This window comes from Lutjanus erythropterus, chromosome 17, assembly GCF_056507025.1.
Source record: "Lutjanus erythropterus isolate fLutEry1 chromosome 17, fLutEry1.hap2, whole genome shotgun sequence".
Classification (NCBI taxonomy): domain Eukaryota; kingdom Metazoa; phylum Chordata; class Actinopteri; order Lutjaniformes; family Lutjanidae; genus Lutjanus; species Lutjanus erythropterus.
The window spans coordinates 13681452-13694387 of NC_139333.1; the positions used below are offsets into that span (position 1 = coordinate 13681452).

The 12936-nt window shown below is 40.2% G+C and overlaps 1 protein-coding gene across 2 annotated transcripts in view; it reads right to left on the reverse strand.

Moving 5' to 3' along the window:
* The window catches only part of ankfn1b (ankyrin repeat and fibronectin type III domain containing 1b), a 184431-nt gene that overhangs the window by 40095 nt on the left and 131400 nt on the right, over positions 1-12936 (reverse strand). For both annotated transcript variants that reach the window (XM_084741297.1, XM_084741298.1), the window contains one exon: positions 7111-7233. In XM_084741297.1, the coding sequence (XP_084597423.1) occupies positions 7111-7233 (123 nt within the window). The remainder of the gene's footprint in view (positions 1-7110; positions 7234-12936) is intronic.

Consider the following 12936-nt stretch of genomic DNA (forward strand, 5'->3'; position numbering starts at 1 on the left):
CACCCCTTACTTCTCTCTTTTAGTCAACCTCCCTCCCTCCCTCCCTCCACCCCCTGTCTCTCTGTGTCTGTGTGCTGAGTTGAGGTTTGGAGTGGAAACCAGAGTATCAAGTCGGAGACACACAGGACAAGAGGGAGCCAGCCTCATAAATCTCCCTTAGTGCAGCCCACAGCATCCAGAGTCGAGAACACAGTGTGTGAGTGCGTGTAAATATTTGAGTGCCTGTGTTTGTGTGTGTGTGTGCGCGCATGTCTGAAGCTACGCATGTTCATTTTTGTGCACGTAGGTGATTATATGTATGTGTGGGTGTGTACTTAATTCACTTAATCTCCTTAATTTCACGTATTTGTGACTGGGCACGCATTTGAGCGGGTTTATGTGTGTCTGTTTGTTTATGTGTGCATGCATGCGTGTGTGTGTGTGTGTAAGAAAGAATAGCCCAGGGTCTGTCCAAAAGCAGAGAGGTAAGCAGAAATCCTGCTCCCTCATGTGGACTGGAATCTACAGTCTCTCATCTCGCCAACAAGCCAGTCTCAACAAATTAATACTGCAGGCCAAGAAGCAGTTGAAGTAAGAACTTAACAGTACACCTGTAACAGCACGAATAAAGAGATTTGTTCTGGTAAACATGTTTCCAAATTCCTCAAGGGTTTGTCAATAAAAACTAATCTTGTTTCTATGAGTGTCATCAAACAGTGCAAACTTTTAATGTCATTTCTGATGGGGTAGAAAACAATCTAACCATAAGGATGATTTAGTCCTGTATGTGTTCTGAAGCTTTTGATCAGATGTTCAAGTTCCCATTTTTTTCCTAAGCACTTTAAGGATTTCTTGTTCATGTCGGCTTAAAAAAGAAAATTTTTGCAATGAAAGATAGACAAAACTTAAGTCAAAAACTGACATCCACTGAAAATCTCATACCTGACATGTTATGATCTACTGAAGTTAGACACAACATGAGATGACTAAATCTCTGTTGTCTATGTGATGCATCTGCAAGGCTTCCATATTAGTCACCAATAAAAAAAATAGATAATATACATTTCTATATCTATTATATTTCCATAAAGCTGCCTGGTTGCTTGTAATGTTCTCAATAAACAACAAAAAGTTGAATTAACTATGTTTCAATTGACAAGTTTGAATTTTTCTTCCCATTTGCCGTTTCTTTCTTAAAGTTACACAGTTAGGTGAAGTCGGGATGCTCAACACCTTTACACTATTCTATGCATCTTAAAGGAAACTGAACTTACTATACTATACAATACTAATAAAAACTTTGCATACATCAAAAAAAAAAAAAAAAACTTACACTATACTACCCAAAAACTTTATACAACACTTTGCAACTTTGCAGTAGTTGTTTCATCATCTGTTGCCTGGTGGAGATCTGCAGTTTGTTGAGTGCACTCTTCTAGTTTGTGATGTATATTCAATGGAAAGTGGGAAAAAGGCCAAAATTACACCTAGTTTATATCCTATCATGAAGTATATCTAACTCAAATAGTTTCCTACACCATTATCTGTGTTAAAGCATTTTTGTTATTTAATGCAGTCTAAGAATAATATCATTTTAATCCAGCCACAAAGCTGAAGTAAAATGTCAGACATTCCAGCACCAGCGGGAATCAGTCCCGCTCTGAAGTGATCTTAAACAGTATGTTCTGATCAGAATTTCTAAGGAGAAAAATTATAGGGATCTATAACCTCCTCATTTGTCCGTCTCGTTTGAACTGACAGCTCGCCTCTCAGCCACAGAAGAAAGGAGAAAAATCTAAAGCGAGGATGAAAAAGAAACTGTGGGGAATATTAAATGAAATTAGAACCAAATGAGGCGAGTGGCACACTGTCCAAAACCACTTTACACCCGGGCCCCTTGAGCATTGCCCTTCTTTTTCCACTAAGACTTTGGTGATTTTCTCTAAGTTCTTTTTTTTTATTCCCTTTGTGCACAGTTCATAGGGATTAGCACTTGGTAACCCCCACTCCCGCTTACATACGCAACTCAACACAATGCTAACTATTACAATGTGTGTTTGCACATGTATGTGTGTGAGCATGAATATCAAGGAGAAAATCAGACCTGCAGACATGAGATTATACCACTCTGTATGTGTATGCGTGTGTGTGTGTGTGGGTTTGGGTGTGTGTTAACATATCGGCTATGGGAAGGGGAGGCCGGTTTCTCTCCTGACACCGGAGTTAAGACGTCATCCTCAGAGTGCTGTCAGCCCCGAGTTATCCCTGAAGACAGGGTGGCACCAGGCAGAGCAGAGGGGCCTTCAGGGGATGGAGAGGATTTAAACCCTCCAGCGCAAACTGCATAACCACACACATCACAATCAAACACTTACAGGCTACTGCACTCTTTCAAATTTCAGCTTATATTTATCAAGTGGATATGGTTTGAATTCTACAGTACACGTTGATGTTTAAGTACTTATGTATAGAGTTTCCTCTCCAGGCGTACTGCGGGGGAACTGTTATGGGAAATAAAAACTGCTTGGCCGACATACGTGGCTGCCTCTCCATTGTGCTCAGGGGTTTTGACGAAGGGCTGGAACTCCCTCTCTGTCACCATGAGAGGATATGGAAATAAAGACTTATTTACCGGCCATATGCTGGAACAGAACCAGTGTCCCTTTACAGCCCCGGTATCGACTCTCAGACTCTACTGGATGTCTCCCGTGTCCATGTCAGGCACAGGAAACAAGGCTATTAGTTTAGTTATTGAAGTGATGTTCTCATAATGCAAAATATTCCCTTTGTGCAGTGGTTCTCAAATAGGGGTTTGGGGTCCGAAGGAAGTCTGTGGCATTCTGCCAGGGGGTCCATGAAAAGTTTTCAGATTCATTCATTTCACTTGTTATGATATAAAAAACAGGTATTTATAAATTTATATTACAAAAGACTGTATTATATTTTATGATCACTCTTTTAACAATCATTTCCTTTCCACAAACAAGCCTATCATAATTTAATCCCACACTAGGCCAATTATTGTTATTTTTTTATTAGCCCTATTTTATATTTTATGTTATTTATATCATACATATATATTTTATATTTTTATGGCCCGAGCACCCTATTGAAACTTATGTGGGCAAAATGTCACAATTTTTTTTGCATTTTTGAGGGGCTGAAGGTGTTTTACAAATAAAACTTAGTACAAGAAGCAGAAAAGATGGAAATGTTTGTCTCATATGGGTTTTGGCAATGGGCGTGGCAAAATGGTTTGGTCACGCCCCCTAAAGAGCAGTACAAAAGAGCCTCTTAGAACAGCCTAAACCCAACAGAAAGTTGTAATGTCACCATTTTTTACAGTTTACTAGTGTTGTACGTTCACAGACTCCTTCTAATATATTAATCACTTCGGCTTAAAAATCAGTGTGTGCAATCCAGAGACCTTTGCAATGAAAAACAATTTAATTATTGCATTTTCCTTGAGCAGTGCGTCCATGGCATGGAGCTGAATTTTGATGTGTTACCATGAAAGACGAAGTTGTTGTACATTGCCAAATCTGCCCCAGCCTTCACATGTTTAGTCAGAGTCCTGGCCTGCAGACAGAGCCCAATCATCACTGCTTGCAGCTTTAATTATTGTATATTATTCCAAATAATAAGAATCTGCATTTTACTTTATGTAGAGGATGGACTAAGAGTGAAAACACTCTCTTGATGTATGAGTATTTATGTTTTAGGTGTTCTGTGTATTCTGTGTTTCACATATCTAAGGAGAAGTGTGAAAAAAGTACATCAAATTATTCTGGGCCACATACATGTGGGGGTTCCTTGTATACTTTTTCTTTTGTCAGGGGTCCTTGGCTGAGAAAAACATTACCCTCATGACATACAGTATCAGCAGTAAACTAAGTTGAAATCAAATCTTCAAATGGTTTTTAAAGAACCAGAAATCAACACTGATTTTTATTCAGTAGTCTCTCAATGGAAATCTCACAAGGCCACCATTTTTTTGCCCACTGACGTCACACATGTACATTGTAATTATTAATACTAATAGTTTCCTGGAAGAAAATGTGTCAATATTATTTCAGCAATTTTAACAGGCAGCATATACCCTCTTATTTCCCCTTTAACACTCCCTCTGCCCTCCCTCCTGCTACTCCTTTCTCCACCCATACCCTAGAGCCCATTTACTATGATTACCAATAACAATAACACTGCCATTATCTTTTATTATCGCATTTTCCCAAGGCCCTGCCAGCTCTTGCAGACTTTGATAAAGCTACAAAACAGCTCCTGTTTCCAGCTTGTATATGGGCTGCCTTGGCTCGGAATTCCCTTAATAGTCACAGTTTGTTTGGGTATCCGACTTGAATCGACATAAACGGCAATGGTCCACTAAATAGATAGTAAAGTGTTAAGCCACCTGAGACGGCTTTACTGCCGAGGGCTGCTGGTAGGTTTCCAGCTTGGTATTTAATATAATCTCTATGTCACTTTACTCTTAAAAGTTTTGAATTGAGAGTGAAAGGAAGGGGGGTAGCACAAAAAAGGAGAACAAAGAGAACTGATAATCACACGTGTAGTTTTTGACTCTAAAGTTTCTCCTCTATTTAATTTTCTTCTTTTGTAATTAAAGTTTTTATGTATTTAAATATACACAAGCAATCAGTTTTATTATCTTTAGTTATAAAACGCCCCAAGGCCCACAGTAAATGCACATAGAACAAACAAAATAAACATTTAGTAATTGTGGCAATACAGCCAGATCATTACATCACTATGATTGAAAACACAGTCCTATGACCTATTAAAGTTCTCACCTTCACCACTGACTCTTGCTAATGTGTTAAATACTATTTCTAACAAAGATTTCACTTATTTTTTTAAATCCGCAAGGGGTGTACTTTTCTTTAATATTTAATCAATCACACAGCTGTGACATTCCCTGTATTTATCACCGCTAAGCCATATTTTGCTATAATGGGCAATTCTGTTTGGTCCCTCTTTAGACATAGTCTTGGTGATACAGGTAACGATGAGCCTAAACACTATTATATATTCTAATACTTTCCCCTGAAATGAGTAAACAAGCATGTAAAAATGTTCCTGCTGCTGTCTGACATTTCCAACATAAATTATTGGTCAGCAAACCCATCCTGTGGAGTTTAGAAGGGCTGAAATAAAACCACTTTCCCCCTAGTCTTTATATCTTTCCCAGTCTTCAAAAGTATTTTTAGCCATTCCTCGTTGCTCAGATCACCCTAGGTCCCTCTACCAAATTACCCTCAGATTTTTACAAATGTCTTTTTGTAAGTCTTTTTGTAGTATAGCTATCCTGTGTGCTACACACAGCAACTGCAAAACATCCATTACTGGATTCTTGCCTTGAATGAATTGGCCCTGAGTGATACAGTTGTTCATTTGTTCAGAAAAAGAAGAACTCCATCCAAGTACAGGCCACTTACCTTGAATATTGAATTTTTAACAATTTAATGTAAGATGAAAGAATTTTGACAGCCTTGCTATGAGAGAACTAGCAATTCTCATTGCAACTTAGTAATGCAGACCTTACCTGTACACTGAGCTGGGTCTAAAGGCATTTTAACACATTCCATAAAACAGGTACAATAGTAAATTAATACTAAAATATAACTCTGTGATAACAATTACCTTTACAAAATCTCAGAAATTAGCAAAACAATAAGACAGACTACAGGAAGTGCTATAAATGTCGAACAATTCCAAAAATGTAACTGACTCAATAGATGCTATGAGCACACGTGTTTTCCTTCTGACCGCGTTGATGACTGTGCATTCCAGAGAAGTTGTGCTCGTCTTGTCGGGAGCTGGACCGACCTCGTTTCACCTCCCAGTAGCATGACTCAGCCCTAAACCTTGAATCTCTCCTCCTGGGGTCCCTTGTTTATTATGTCACAAAAGGCCAGTCACACTCCCGTAACGGTGGCTCGCCCCGGAGAAAGTCAGAATCCAGCTGTAGCCGAGCCACCCCCCCCATCCCTCTCGTAAATGAGCATGTCCAATCTACCCACTGTGTTTCATTAAAACCAGTCTACATCAATCAGGGCCTGAACTTTAAAGGCCAGGTCCCCTCTCCAGCAACATGGGAGGAAAACACGGAGCTGTTAAAGTAAAGGACCTCACACTGCACATACACTCCGACGCTCATACACTTAACACCACATTTCTGCTGGCAGACCACACATCGCAACATCAGTCCAAGACCACACAGTAGGTCTCGTAAGGCCGACAAAAGACCTTGTAAGACCTCACACCGGGCCCTCGCATGACTCGATGGGACCTCAGAGAATCCCACACCTGTAACTCCACAAACCACAAAGTAACTCTAGTGAAGAGCTACTGTAGTCCCCGCACAGCAATTAGAAACCTGGAAACTGTTTAGACCCGTGACTGTTTGGACATTTTTTACTTGACAAAATTAAGTGCAAAGGAAGTGTAAGATCCGCTCTAACCCGGGGCTATTTTCCCAATGGTGAGAGAAGTATAAAGGAAGAGCCAAGAACACATAGCAGGAAGCTCAGGGGGGATGCCAGATGGACGGACGGCAGGATGGATGGGTAGATAAACGAGTTGAGGCCAGGCAACAAGAGGGGAGAGTGGGAAGGAGTCCCATGGGTGGGGACGGGAAGGCAGCCTCGTGATGGAAAGCTTTCAAACTCCTTTCATCGGCTGCCTGAGGACTGGAGCTTTACAAGAGCAAGATGAGCCGGCGCCACTGGAGCTGCTTGGCGCTCTTCAACGAAACCCAGACGCAGAGTCAGAGCAGGACCCTATCACCACTCCGCCCACTCTCTGCCCCCGCCCCTAACACCAGCACCCGTTCCTCATCGACCTCAGCCTTGGCTTTGTGCACAGACATAGCAAGGCTCAGTTGGAGTTGTCTTGTTAGCTTACAGTTTGGATTTCAACAGTGAAAAATGAGAGATTTTCCTTCTCAAAATCTTGCTTCTGATATCAAATAAAGAAGTCATTTTTCACCTCATAATCTTCACAGTCTGAGAAACTAAAGTCACGATGATAGATCTCAGGTGTGAGTTTTGCAACTGCTCTCAGTCGTTTTTCACCGTTTACAGGAGGAGATTAAGAGACGGTCTTTGGACTTACCAGTCCACACTCAGAGATCGTCTCCTGTAGGATGGAGGTCTGTCCGAAGAAGTCTTCTCTGCTTTGACCACACGCTCTTTGAGGGATAGACGATGGGTAAATTTGGAGATCCCTGACTCTGACCTTGGGGAAAGAACAAGAATAAATTGATCAGAATAAGACTGGTTTAGACACTCTGGAGCAATCGTCAAGAAACTTTCTATCTTGCACAATATTCCTTAGTCACACATTATACATTCTTGTACACTATAAGAGCAATTAACATCCAGTTAACAGGGTTCAACATTAATGTATTTTTTGGTCAGAAACCTACTGACCCAAAGTCATTTTTTACCTGCACCTATGCAAATTGTTTTATTTATTAGAAATGATCAAATAATGCCTTGTCAGTGTAGCACTGCACACACACATCAATCCTGTTCTTCTGTTGAGTCCCAATCACAAGTGCACAATGAATGGAGGCGCGTTCTTTGCAACATGTTACACCATAGGATGCAGTTTTATGGTTATCTGATTTGCCTCAGCATTTATTTTTGTACAAGCACTAACAAGGCCCAAGAGGAGGAGATCTCATCCGCCCTCTGAGCTGCCATGCAAGCTAGATACTGTTGGCTCTTATTATGGCAGCTACGTCTTTCAGAAAGTTGACGTGCCTTTGAAAAATGAGCCTGTTTTATCCACCTTGCTCTCAAACTTGTGGCAAACAGAGCAATACATAGTTAGAGTTTGGCCCACATTGTCTAATGCCACCCAACTCCTATTTCTAGGACAATTGAAATGCTCACTTGTGTTTCAGCTCATAAACTCTGTATATAACTGGAGTGAGATGGCTCACTCCTTAGCTACTTTCATCACCAGCTCTGGAAAAAATAATGTGTTTAATTCTTTTTTACCACTTTCCTAAAATGACAGGCAAGTTACTAGATTTACAAGTCCGACATTGCATTTTACTTGCCCCGGGAAATCCTTATTCAGTCCTGATTAACATCCACTGGATGTTCTAGCAGTGCTTTATTTCTCAGCTCTCCATAAATAATTTAATAAATAATTATAATGAGAAAACACACAGAAGGACTGGTCTTTGTACTGTAGATTTATCATCCGCACCACTATAGAAATTCTCCTTGCCAAAAAGTTTAAATGTTCAGCCAAGGTTAAATATTGCTGGAGAACACAAATGCTTTTCTCTTATGCCTGAGGCTGAAATCTTTTTTGCAGAGATCACAATACTCAGTGGAAACGTAGTCCATGAAGTTGATAAACAGTGTAACAATGCTGCAGTTCCCAGGGGAAACATTAAGTTTCAGGGAAAGCCGCATACTTCCTGCCTAATTTTCTCCAAATCTTTTTCACAGAAAAAAAAAAACGTGAAGTCACACACATTTTAATCTCCTCTACTGGGCTGCCAATGTCCCAGTTCAACTTTTCGCTCAAAATTAAAAACAGGAAATGTAATATTTCTTCCATTCCAGCCCGGGATACATTTGATGAGACTCAGCATTGCAATATTGCTGTGGTAACAGTGGGGACTAATCAAAAAGCAATAATATTCTCTATCAAAGAGCCAGGCGCACAGAGGAACATAGCCGCAGCACAGAAGAGTATGTGATGTAAAAATTCTCAAGACTTATTAAGCAACGGTTTATATGTATAATGCACTAAAGTGAATAGAAATATGTGGATAACACTAAGGTAAGTCGCACTGCATGAATAAAGCGTAATGGAAGGAACTTCCTACTGTTTTTTTTTATTAATTCTGGAGTAGGTATTTTATAAGCATTTTTGTTATATTTATTGGAATTTTTATGACATTCTGACAGCCATCAATAAATCAAACCCTCTACCAACCAGTCAAGCAGCAGTTTGTGTCCATATCCGTCCAGACTCATATAAAATATGTAGTGAAGACTCTGAAGGAATTTAATAAAAGGTACTAAGTCTGTGAAGTGTAGTTCATGCCAAACCTGAAGTTATCTCTAATTGACATGTGATTCCAGTTGATACTTTTCAGTGAAAAACATGCTGTTTTCACTTAGAGACTGTTTTTACAGAGGAGTACAGAGGACTGATATCATTTTATCGTACTTTATTTATGTGTTAAAGTTTGTCATAATTACCACATTCTTGGGTTATGATCAAAAACATGTTTTGTGAGGTCAAAGTGATCTTGATTTTGGGCTTCCAAATTCTGCCTCAGCCTCAGTTCATCCTTGAGTCCAAGCAAACGTTTGTACAAAATTTGAAGAAATTCCATCCAGGTGTTCCTGAAATATCAAGGTCATGTGAATGGGACAGATGTGAAATCACACTGACCTTGACCTTTATCCTCCAAAAACTAATCGGTCCATCCTTGAGTCCTAGTGGAAGTTTGTGCCAAGTCTGAAGATATTCTGTCACAATATTCTTCAGATATCACATTTACAAGAATGGGATGGACAGAAAACTAAAGTTTAAGTTTAAGTTTAAAAATAAAGCACATGTTACAGCCATCCAATCAATTCGTTCAGCCCAAATTATTCAAATGATTGGATGACGTCGGCTGTGACTACTAACAATAGTCATGTTTGTTGTTTATGTTCATTATGATAATGTTAGGCACTTTGCTTCATGCCAGCGAGACATGAGGCAGTTGGATATGGTTAGTAACTCGTCCTCCAGCAGTAGTCAGGTAGTGTGCTTTCACGTGTTATGAGGGAGTGGCTTTAGGAGTGGCCTGAAAGGAGGGGGTGGGAGTTTTTTGGCTTACTCTTGCTGGTTTCTCCAACCCTACCGATCCTAGCTTTATATGACAGAAGATGATGCCCGAGCATTGTGCAGCATTCATTGCTCACCTAATCTCACACACATGCTGTTTCCATTTCATTATAAAATGATAAAACATTCCTAATAATGACTCACACGTACTTGCTCACATACATAGATCTCCTCTCAACATGAGCCAAAAAGCGTTTTAGTCTCCATGGTGAGCTCTGTTGGAGACAAACTGCAGGGATGGTTGGATTGAAAGGAGGAAAGACTACCATGGTGCACCCTGCCACTCAAAAACAAAGCTTGTATCTGCCATCACTGTCCTTTCTGTGAGATGCTGCAGAAATAACAGTTCACATAAGGCTTTGATAAAACAAGATTGATGAAATCGCACACAAATGGTTATGCCATTACTTTGATTACTGAACAGTGACATGGATGAATGACAGTGTGGTGACTCGTCCAGTTGCACCTAATTCAATTGCCAAATTGGCATGTCACATGCTCATTTTTTGGCATCATAATGCAGAGGACCTTGAATGAGTAATTCAGACATTTCAGTCCAAGAGACTGTTTTGCTTCAGAAAGGAGACAAAAGGTCTGAGAGTGTCCTGTCATGTTTATTGCTTCTACGAGAGACTGATCAGATGTAAGAGAATGATTACTCAAAAAGATGAACTTGGATCAAAACCTTTATTGCATCACAGACTTGTAAACGTTCCCACAGGTGTGAATCAAAGACTGCTGTGACCTTGGAAATTAAACTGAAAACCATTTTAAAGTTACAAATTCATGCCAACTGGGCTTTCTGCTACCTTGTTTGAAACATCCTCTGTTTTTTAAACTGATATGAGGAAAAAAAATAGTAAGATAACTTTGCTGCCAAAATTTGATTTCATCCATCTCTCACAACGGGCAGAATCCACATCCTCGACAGGCATCATAAATCAAAATTTTCTGGCATCAACTTAAAAAACAAAGAGTGGCAAATGAAGAGTGCATTTTAATATTAGATAAATCTATTTCAGAGTGAAAGTGGGCATGAAATCAAAGCATCTGGATCATGGACTACAAATAACCCTGCTGTATGATCATACTTTATATGCTATCTATCTAAAATTGGGAAGCATTTCCTTCTGATAGAAATCAAACCCTGAAAGTATTCTCTCATGGTCTTCATCAAATTCTTTTTTAAGAGCAGCTGTTTCACTATAAAGACGTTGCCATAAGCTGAGATGAAAATACACGAGTTCCCATTCAAAATGATCTCATGCTATGGCTTATCTGGTAGACCAACCCCCAGCCCTACTGCCTTGGTTCCCACTCCTACACCCTCAACTACTGTTTCCTGACCCTACGCCAGCTTCTCCAAAGAGTTGGTTGACCTCGAAGACAAAGAGGCATATTTTCCTGTATGAATCACACAAATGGGGTGTGGGATTTTAGTCAGATGGCAGAGCAACCCCTAATTGATGGTATTAAGTTAGGCTGGGCTTCTTCTTCTTCAAGGGCTTTTAATTAAATTAGTAGCACTGCCCTGTGCATGCCAGCTACTGCCAACCATTGATGCTAATGTCCCTGTGCATAAACCGTAGATTTCACTGGTCAGAGAAATTCCAATTCATAAATAGACCTCAGGAGAGATTGGTTTGGCTCATCATTGGCTGTTAATAATCGCCTTGGGTTATATAGATGTAATATGTTTGGCCTGTGACCAATAGTTACATTAAGAGTTCCCCGTAAAACTTCAAACAAACTTTTGGATCAAACGCATGACACGACCATAGGATAATGACTTCAATGCCATGAAAACACATAGGATCATGACTTCAAAGACACGGGGGCCAGTGGACATAGAAGAGGACTCAGGGAATCCCTTTGAGGGGTTTAGAGACAAAATGGACATGCGAAGCAGGTGGGTCTCTGTGGAGGGGATCTGCTGGCAACTGGCTGCCTCTTGGCTCCCAGAGAGCCTCGACAGTGGCTCCGCCCCATGCAGCTGTCCCTGATAACATCATCACAGCAGGCACACTGTGATGATGCAATCCCCTTGGAGGCCCACTCAGGATATCCCGGCCGATTATCCTCTCATGAGAATTATATTTTCTCTTTCATTTTCCAGGTGTCGATTACTGTTTAAGAAATCAGTCATTTGATTGATTGTTTTTCCTTCCAGAGCTGAGGCGAGCAGAGGGCGCATCAAGTGAAATTACTAAAAATGATCTGACCTTGTAGCCATGTGATCACTACATAACCAATGAAGCTTTTGACCTATACCACCACCAGGAAAGTGCATACGCAGGAGCCAGACAGTGCGTAGACACTTGCCAGACTGCCCTGTCCGCTTCGAAGAAATAATCCCGAGCCAGTGTGGGCACATCTGTATGTGTCAGTGCCTTGTCATTCTCCATCTCACACCTCAGCCACTTTGCCCTGATCTCAATGAACACAGACAAAGGCTATTAAATCATGTCAGACCACATGCAGAATGGATGGCCGATCACTTGCTGTGTGAAGCTGCACAGCATTTGTACAGAGGCAACTCTGCAGCAGAAGCTTTCTTCTTTATCTATTTTCTGTTTTGCTCAGATCTGTCTGACTTTTGAAAACTTTGTTCCAATTTGTGTCTTTTATTAGTCTATACATATGTGGCTCTAGAGATGGCAATGTTGGTCTGTTAGTAAGACAGCCGAGTCACTATGTGATGGATTGCCATGAAATTTTGTGGTCTTTAGAGGATGAAGCCAGAAGACTGGTGAGTTTTCCTCTTGTGCCACCATGAACTACACATTTTCATTTTTTAATAAAAAGTCTCAACAACTATTGGATGGATTGCCAAGAAATTTAATACAAATATCTATGGTGCCCAAAGGATGAACCCTTGTAACTATGGTGATTCCCACTTATCCAGGAAAATATCTCAAGATCTGATGAACTGGCATAATTTTTTTTTTTTTTTTTACAGATATTCATGTTTTCCAGGCACTGTTCTAATGACATATGACTTTATTTGTTGCTCCACCATAATGTTGACATTTGTGGTTTTGAGTTAAACGTCTCAACATCAATTTAGTAGTT